This window comes from Tupaia chinensis, unplaced genomic scaffold (assembly GCF_000334495.1).
Source record: "Tupaia chinensis unplaced genomic scaffold, TupChi_1.0 Scaffold000257_1, whole genome shotgun sequence".
NCBI lineage: Eukaryota > Metazoa > Chordata > Mammalia > Scandentia > Tupaiidae > Tupaia > Tupaia belangeri.
The window spans coordinates 1,695,381-1,705,066 of record NW_006159737.1 but is presented as its reverse complement, the minus strand read 5'-3'; the positions used below and the strand labels follow the sequence as shown (position 1 = coordinate 1,705,066).

General features: G+C 37.8%; 1 protein-coding gene across 1 annotated transcript in view; it reads left to right on the top strand.

Moving 5' to 3' along the window:
- The window catches only part of LOC102482361 (hyaluronidase-4-like), a 45,078-nt gene that overhangs the window by 23,782 nt on the left and 11,610 nt on the right, over positions 1 to 9,686 (top strand). Inside the window, 2 exon segments of the mRNA XM_014588059.2 lie at positions 4,502 to 5,450; positions 9,657 to 9,684. Of these exon segments, the coding sequence (XP_014443545.1) occupies positions 4,542 to 5,450; positions 9,657 to 9,684 (937 nt within the window). The 5' untranslated portion in view covers positions 4,502 to 4,541.

The window sequence follows — 9,686 nt, the reverse complement described above, 5'->3', positions numbered from 1 at the left end:
TGAACCGGTGTAGGAAGATCCCGAGTCTCCTTGTACACAGTAGGCGTGCAGGCATGTGTTTGTGACACAGGCTGATTGAGGCTGGGGATGGATCATGGTGCGAAGGTCCTGCTGAGAGGGCTGTCTCACTCTCTCGCTCTCTCTCTCCCCCCTCCTAGGAAGAAATTGCACAAGTTTGTTTATTAAAAGGAATCACAATTCTTCAGTTAAATTTAAAAATATAAAAATCTATTTTGATTCCTAAGCAGTTTACACTCTTATACACACAGAATAAAGTTAATAAGTCAGTGTATCAAGTCTATTGGTTAAATCACCAATTTCATTTCATGTTTGACCTTATAATTTTTTGGGTTCATTTTGTATTCTTGCATTTGTAGGCTAAGTAGAAAGTGTTATGAAACTTCTACTTTGGGCATTATAAATTTATTAAGTCTACGTAAGATAATTGCTACATATGTAGGATGCCCATAAAATTTATTGTCTAAATTAGGCCAGTTTCGATAATCAAAAGGTGCACTACTACCAATTACACTAGGGTAATGTGTGCAAACTGTGACCATCCACGCAGGGAATGAGAATGTTTTGTTACCCCGTAACAGATATGAGGGGAGCATTATCTTTTTTTCTCATGATTTTTATATCTCAGTGTGGAAAAGATTTCTAGAACAGTATGCAGAAACCACGTTTTTATTAAACTTTTTTCCACTTTTCTCTTATTTCTCCTAAGAGGAAGAATGACTTTGCTGATTGATGAGTTTGGGAGAAAAAAACTGAACATATAATTTCCAAGTATAACTACTGCCAAAGGAACCAGTGAAATACTCAATACTTCCAAAAAGAAAGATTTCTCCAGATACTTGCTTGTTGTAGAAGTTTCTGATATTATATGAAAAGATAATTTTTTGGATCATAATTTTCATTTCAAATGCCCATATGGACTTTGGGAAAGTTAAATTTGCACATATCCTTCTCATCACAGCCCTTTCTACTGTAAACATTTTAATAATCTTCAAATAGAATGTTCTTTTTAAAGGAGACTTTTCTTATTTTTACATATCAAAAGATGCCTTATCTGTCCCTAAGATTCCTCTATTTATTTATTTATTAGAGATTTTTGCTGTAGTGTGTGTGTGTTTGCCAGAGACAGAGAAAGAGACAGAGACACAAAGCAAGAAATCACCTCTAAGTGAAGATGGCCATGCCACGATCCCTTCTCCTCCATTCTTCTCTCAGGATTTTGGGCACTCATGCACATGTGCCCAGCATGAATTTCAAGCCACCCAGTCAAGGACTCAAACTGCACTTGACCATGTGGGAGTCAAGTACCTTAACCACTATGCCACCTGCTGGCCCCTTTCGCTTTAAATTTTTTTCCTGCTTTTTACATTTTATTTATTTATTTAAATTTGACCAAAGAGGAACTAGAGAGGAAAAATAAGAAAGCAAATCTCCAGGTCCGGGACTCGAACAGTGATCGGCCATGTGGAGGTCCAGTGCCTTGAACTACCACACCACCTGCTGGCCCCCCTCTTTGTTTAATTGTTAATAAAGATAATTAGATTTAGGGGACCAGCAGTTAGCGTAATGGCTATGTCGCTGGGCTCCCACGTAGTCGACCGTGGTTCACGTCTTGGACCTGGTGACTTAAAACTCACTCTGGGCACGTGTGCGTGCATGCTCAAGATCCTGAGAGGAGAATGGAGGAAAAGGGATTGCGGCGTGGCCATCCCCCCTGGAGTGTGATTTCTCGCTTTCTGTCTCTCTCTGTCTGTCTGGCGAGCACACGCGCCCTATAGCGAAAACCTCTCCAAGATAAAAAAAAAGATAATTAGATTTAGAGGCCACCAGGTGACATGGTGGTTAAGGCACTGGACTCTCACATGGCTGACCATAGTTCAGGTTAAAATAACCATGTTCTTTGTCATGATAACCCCTTCATTTGCAAAAGCTTAATGTAATCTGACATTCAACAAAAGTTTTTATTTTCAGAGGTCTCATGGTTTATTTGGCACATATATGCACAGTCATGGAGAGAGAGGTAAAGACAATGTTTGTGGAGGATGGGCACTATTACATTTTCCCCGAACAACTAACAAAGATAAAGGTTTCCTCTTACTTTTGGGGATGTGTGTGTGTGGTGGGGGGGATGTGAGTCACATTAAAATCTTACAGTTGTGGGAGCCAGCAGTTAGCGTAATGGCTATGTCGCTGGACTCCCACGTAGTCGACCGCGGTTCGCATCTCGGACCCGGTGGCTTAAAACTCACGCTGGGCGCGTGTGTGTGTGTGCCCAAGATCCCAAGAGGAGAATGGAGGAGAAGGGATTGTGGTGTGACCATCCCCCCTGGGGGTGATTTCTCGCTTTCTGTCTCTATGTCTCTCTCTGGCAAGCGCACACGCCCTGTAGCGAAAACCTCTCAAAAAAAAAAAAAATCTTACAACATTTGAGGGGCTGGCAGGTCGTGTGGTCGCTAAGGGCACTGGATTCCCACCTGGCTGACCATGGTTCAAGTTCTGGACCTGGAGGCTTGGGCTTGCTTTCTCACTTTCCCTCTTTCTCTCTCTGACTCTCACCTCTTTGGAAATAATGAAATAATAATAGTCAATAAAGTTAAATAAAATATTTTTTTTCTTTTTTTTTTTTTTTTAGAGAGAAATTTTTGCTATAGGGCATGTGCACTTGCCAGAAGGCAGATAGAGAGATAGAAGGAGACAGTAAGTGAGATATCACTCCCCATGGAGGATGGCCATATTGCAGTCCCTTCTCCTTTTTTCTTCTCTTGAGATCTTAGGCATGCACGCACATATGCCCAGCGTGAGTTTTAAGTCACTGGGTCTGGGACTCAAACTGTGATCCACTACATGGTAGTCCAGAGATGTAACCATTATGCCATCTGCTGGTCCAAATAAAGTAATTCTTTTAAAAAAATGGAACACTTAGAGTTGGTGAGGTAGTCAATAACATGTTGGTAGAAGTGGCTGGATCACATATAGCTGACAGAACAGTTCAAGTCCTGGACCCAGTGGCTTGAGAAACACGCTGGGAGTGTATACATGTGTGCCTAAAATTGCAAAAGCAAGAGATGGAGAAGATGGGATTGCAGCATGACCATGCTCCAGGGGGGTAATTTTATCTGTCTCTTCCATAATACAAATTCCTCATGAATTCAATGGTCTCAATAATATCCAATATATTTGAAAGACTATATTATGATTCATTTTTTTAATTAAAATAAAATCAGTGTACAGAGAGCCTATGACTTCCTCAAGTTTCTTTAAAAACTTAGGACATTATTTTGATTTTTTCCCCTCTATTTAATGCACTAGTTAAAACAGTAAAAACTACATAAGAGGTAATGTATGATTCATAAAGAGACTGAGTTTATTACATGAGAGAGAAATCTGTGATTCATTTCTTTAAAAACACGTATGTGATAAAATCATTTTGATACATGACTTTTGTCATACTGCTGTCAAGGTGAGATCTGGTTGGGTGGAATGCATCACCTCCTAGACAGGCCTTATATTCTGGAAAGATTCTTTGGCAGTTTTTGTCCCAACCGACTAGCTAGAGGGAACCAAAGAGCCAAGTTTCATTTTGGATTTAACTGCTGAAAAAACAGCCCAATTTCTTCATGAGAAAACCATAGATTTAAGGAATTAATAGATTTTTTTTAAGGCTTATTTCTGTGCCTGAGAGAAAATGGTGGCACCAAAATCCATAATCGAAAATAGGTAATTGACATTTTTATTTGCTTTCTGTTTCAGCCTATGCTAGTTCCAGGGGTAACTGCTCTCTGTTATAAAAACAAATGAACAAACCTCTGAAGTCAGTACACTTTGAATTGCATACAAGTTATTACTTACTGTTAGGACAGTTTGCTATTTCTTTTTGTTCTATTTCATGTTTGTTAAAAATCCCAATATTGGTCAGTTTCCAATCAGTCATGTTCTTGAAGTCACTTTTTTAGTAACCAATAAGGAGGCTCAGCAATCCTTTCAGACTTTCTTTTCTAGTCTGCCTTACTGCCAAAGTCTGTGTATTCAGAGGAAATTAAAACGAGAATAACCAGCAAGTAGAGTTTGTGTCACTGAGAATTTGTATGACCCTTTCTGTAGATTAAAAAAAAAATCATTTATTTAATTTTAGTTATTATTATTATAGTTACTTTTAATTTGCTATAGTGCACATGTGCTCACCAGAGAGAGACAGAGCAATAGAGGGAAAGTGAGAAAGCAAGCTGCCAGGTTCAGGACTTGAACCATGGCTGACCATGTGGAAGTCCAGTGCCTTAACCACCATGCCACCTGTTGGCATGGTCTTACTGTAGATTTTATTCACTACTGCTTTTTATCATATTTCAAGTAAGAAAAAAATTAAAAAAACTATACATTTGGCCTAAATATTTATAAATGCCTTTTTAAAAAAATTGTTCTACACATTGAGTGCTAAAAACCAGACATACTCTATCATGTATAATTTTTTCTTCTTATTTTTAAGGAAATAGCTGTTATTCTGAAGACAATAAGCCCTGTGTATCATGTGGGTGGCTTGGTTAGGAATGCTGTCCCTTGTCCTGTGCACTCAGTCGGTCCTCAAACCAGCAATGTCTCCAGTGATTAAGAACCAACCTTTCAACATTTTTTGGGCTGTCCCCACAGTACACTGTAAGCATTTCTTCAATGTAAATATACATCTTCAAGAATTTAACATAATATCAAATCCCTTAGAAACTCAGAGTGGATCCACAATTGCCATATTTTATCCAGATAAGTTAGGGTATTACCCTTATATCTCTCAAGATGGCAAATCTTTCAATGGAGGGATACCACAGAACATGAGCCTTTCTGAGCACATTAGGAAAGCTGCTGATGACATTGAAGAAGCTGTCCCTTGGTGGAGATCCGAAGGCCTTGTTGTTATTGACTGGGAAAGTTGGAAACCCCAATGGGATAGAAATTGGGGCAGCAAAATAATATATAAAAACTACTCCTTAGCCTTCACTAGAAATCGCCATCCTGACTGGTCAGACATCAAAGTGAAAACAGTTGCCCAACAGGAATTTGAAAATGCCGGAAAGAGTTTTATGAACATTACTCTCACGCTGGCTTTAGAAATGAGACCAAAACGTTTATGGGGCTTTTACCTCTTTCCAGACTGCTACAATTATGATTACAGGATAAATCCAGACTTCTACACAGGTAACTGCCCAAATGCTGAAATTTTCCGCAATGACCAACTTCTGTGGCTGTGGGAAAAAAGCATGGCGCTTTATCCTTCCATATATTTGGATAAAATATTGAAGTCGAGTTTAAATGCTTTGAAATTTGTTCATTATCGAGTTAGAGAAGCCATCAGAATTGCTGAAAATGCTAGACATGACTATGTTTTACCAACTTTTGTTTTTTCCAGACCATTTTATTTGCATGGTATGGAATTTCTATCACAGGTAAGAAAAAATACAGTCACTCACATTAAAAAAAAAAAATAGAACTTAGTAGGATGACTGCATAGTCTAAAAAGAAATGTTTTAAGATGCTCATTTACTCTTTACAATGCTATTTTATACATATATACAATACATATGTTCTTCAAATCGCAGTCCCATTCTGAAGTTGTTATTGACAATTAAATGTATACTTAAAGCTTTAGGATGATGACTCTTACCCACTTAGCATTCACAGGGGTTTCCTGAAGAACAGTTGTTAAATTTGAATTAAAGACTGTAACAGATATTAATAGATTAATTTTAGCCAGTGAGAAATTTAAGAATCAATTTCTTAATATGAAACATAGCATCAATTTTAGAAGTAGAGATGGAGTAAATTATTAACCAACTATGTTTTTTGTAATATTGCACTTTTTTGCTTTAATTAGGTTAACTGAAAAACAATACCATAGATGTCGTTGATTTTATCTTTAAGAGTCTACAAGGCAATCTAACAGTTAATATCAGGGTATTCAAAGTCATTTATATAAACAGACAGGTTTTTGTTTTTTGTTTTGTTTTAAAGACTTGACACAAAGTAGGAAACATGGAGGCGTAGGGATGAGTTTGTTTGGAGGAAATTGATTGGCAGACATTGGAAGTGTTTGAGATTTATCTAGATAGTCACTTAGGACATTACCATAAGGATTCAGTCATTGGATGGCTGACTAGATTAAAAAAAATCTCAAATCTCCATCTGTACCTAAAAGCTAATAAGCATATTATTCTAGTACCTAATAGAGAAGTAGGGCTGTTGAATGGACAATACACAACTTCATATCACTTATTTTTGAGATCAGGGTATTTAAAAACACTAACAATTCTTCTTCAACTCTTTTGGAATAAAATCTAGTGATCCAAACAGTAGTTAGATATGACATTTCCATCATTGCAGCACGGTCCCACATGGCCTCCAGCATCATATAACTGTGTTCTTGACACATCTGGACTATCCAGTGCATTCTTTACCTGACAGCCAAAGATACCTTTTAAAGTTGCAAATTTAAATCTTTCCAGTACTAATCATCTTTCTAGTTTAGTTCTAACACTTTACAAAAAAAATTTTTTTTCCTTTGTGTTTGGATTCTGTTTAAATACAAGAAGTTATATGCTTTCACTTCTTGCCAAATTTTGTGAGCTTTACCACAAGGAATTACTGGCAGTTTTTGCTATAGAGTGCTTGTGCTCAACCAGAAAGACAGACAGAGAGACAGAAAGTGAGAAATCACCTCCCAGAGGGGATGGCCACACTACAATCCCTTCTTCTCCATTCTCCTCTCAGGATCTTGGGCATGCAAACACAGGTGGCCAGCTTGAGTTTAAGCCACCGGGTCCGACTTGAACTGTGGTTGACTACATGGGAATCCAGCAACATAGCCATTACTTCAACTGCTGGTCCCCACACCTTAGTCCGTTCTTCTAATAAGCCTGTTAATCTGGTTTTCCCTGATGCCAACATCCCCACCTCCTACAAAATGGTGACCTTTTCCTTTATTCCATTTCATGGAACATAAGATAATTTGAAGAACTATAGGAAGTTAATCGCTTCTTTGAAGCCTTTACCAACAGTATAGACTTCATGAATCAGATTCTCCATGCAGATGATGCCAAATTTCCCAAGAGATTGAGCAATCAAAGAATTATCTGGTACAACAATTCATTCCTTTCATAACCACATTTATAGATGAGTTCATTTACTGACTTCAAGTTCAGGTAGCCCTACACCATGTATGGTCCCACAAACCTCATCATGTTAATTGGAGCCTGTTGAGCTCAACAAAGGTGCTATTGAAGAGCTGGCAAAGGCAAAGAAGCTGCAACTCCTTTTGGACCCTTTTCTCATACCATCTATGTGGCTGATCCTCACGACAAACACCAATTTGGGTTCTGCAGGTACATAGAAGTTGCCAACTTTCCTGTTGTCCTAGGTATTTGAATCTCAGCTCTGTACATCTGTCTATGCTTCTTATTGTAGTGCTTAAATTCTTCCTAGATATGCTTCCTCCTGGTCTTTCAAAGCATCTTGTGAGCAAACTTTTTTCTCAGTTGCTTGATCTTCAACTCTGCGAAAGACCTTCATTTTTTCTTAAGATTTTCTGGCACAGCAAGAACCTTCTTCTTCTTCTTCTTCCTTCTTCTTCTTCTTCTTCTTCTTCTTCTTCTTCTTCATCTTCTTGATGATTCCTGTCACAGCAGGAACTTTCTTTTTCCTCTTTTTGATACCCTCCATGGTTCCAGCCAGAAAAGAGCCAGTTTCTACACATGTAAACAATGTGCGATGATCAAACTAGAGTAATTTGCATACCTAGTACCTCAAATATTTATCATTTCCTTGTGATGATATTCAAAATCCTTTTTTGTAGTTATTTTGAAAATAACAATAACACAGGATATTATAGTCATCCTGCTATGCAACTGAACACTGGAACTCATTCTTCCTATCTACACCTTTGTGCCCATTGACTAACTTTGCCCTACTGTCTCATTCCCTCCACACTTCCATCCTCTACCAGCTACAGTTTTATTCCACTTGTGTGAAATCAACTTTTTAAAGGTTCCATAAATGGAGGAGATCATATGTTACTTGTCTCTCTGGGCCTAGTTTATTTCAACTAAAATAATCCTCTCTAACTGAATCGATGTTGCCACAAATGACAAGATTTCATTCTGTCTTTATATGAATAGTGTCTCATCGTATACATATACCACATTTTCTTTATTTATTTGTCTGTTGATTGACATTTAGGTTGATTCCATGTCTTAGTGATTGTGAAGAATGCTATGATAAACATGGGAATGAAGGTGACTCTGTGACATACAGATTTCCTTTCCTTTGGATATATTACTAGTAGGGAGATTCCTGGGTCTTATGGTAATTCTCTTTTTAAGTCTTTTGAGGAACTAATTTAAATTCCTACCAGTATCATGTAAAAATTTTCCTGTCTCCAAAACCTCATCAACATTAAGCTTTCCTTCCTTCCCTCTTTTCTTCCTTCCTTCCTTCCTTCCTTCCTTCCTTCCTTCCTTCCCTCCTTCCTTCCTTCCTTCCTTTTTTCTTTCTTTCTTTCTTCTTGCTCTTCCTTCACATATATTTCAGCATCATGGAGCATTGTGTTGCTGCTGCACCACCCCTGCTGGCTTTTTATGTTTGATAATAGCCATTCTAACTAGGGTGAGGTGATAACTGCATTGTGGTTTTGATTTGCATTTCCCTGATGATACTGTGATGTTGAGCACTTTTTGTATACTTGTTGGCTATTTGTATGTCTTCTTCTTTTTTTAAAAAAAGCTCACCAGAGAGAAATAGGAAGATGAGAAAGAGAGAGAGAGAGAGAGACATATATAAGGAGACAGCACCCCCCCAATGGGGCATGGTCATGCCATAATTCCCTCTCCTTCATCTCTCTGTCTTTTTGGGATTTGGGGACAGGCGCGCATATGAACCAGGCATGTTTTTCAAACCACCAGGGCTGGGACTTAAAATATAGTTGGCCATGTGGGATTCAGCTACTCCTAACCACTAGATCACAGGAGCCAGCCTATATGCCTTCTTTTGAGAAATGTCTATTCAACTATTTCTTCCATTTTAAAATTCACTTTTATTTTATTTAATTTTTTGCTATTGAGTTGTTCAAGTTCCTTATGTATTCTGGTCATTAGCCCCTAATCAGATGCATAATTTTCATTTTTTTTCCATCCTGTCCTATAGACTATCTCTACACTATATTAATTGTTTCCTTTGTTGTACAGAAGCTTTTTAGTTTGCTGTAGCCCCATTGGTCTATAGTCCCATTTGTCTATTTTTTGCTTTGGTTACCTGTGCTTTTGAATTCTTATCCAAAAAACCTTGTCCAGAACAATGCTATAAAGTGTTTCTCTTGTTTTCTTCTAGTGGTCTCAGAGTTTGGGATCTTATCTTTAAGTATTTAACCCATTTTGAGTTGATTTCTGTATATGATGAGAGATAGAGGTCTAGTTTCTTTCTTTGGCATGTGTATATTGAGTTTTCCCTGTACCACTTATTGCAGAGTATTTATTTTTGTTTTAGAAACAAAGGCAACTTTATTATCTGTTCTTTACCACAGTTGATGTACCAAGTCTCATTACTGAATACTCAATGGTGAAATTGGCTTGGCAGAAATTGCTCCTGATATTTCTCTTTTCTAGGAGGACTTAGTGCACACAATTGGTGAAAGT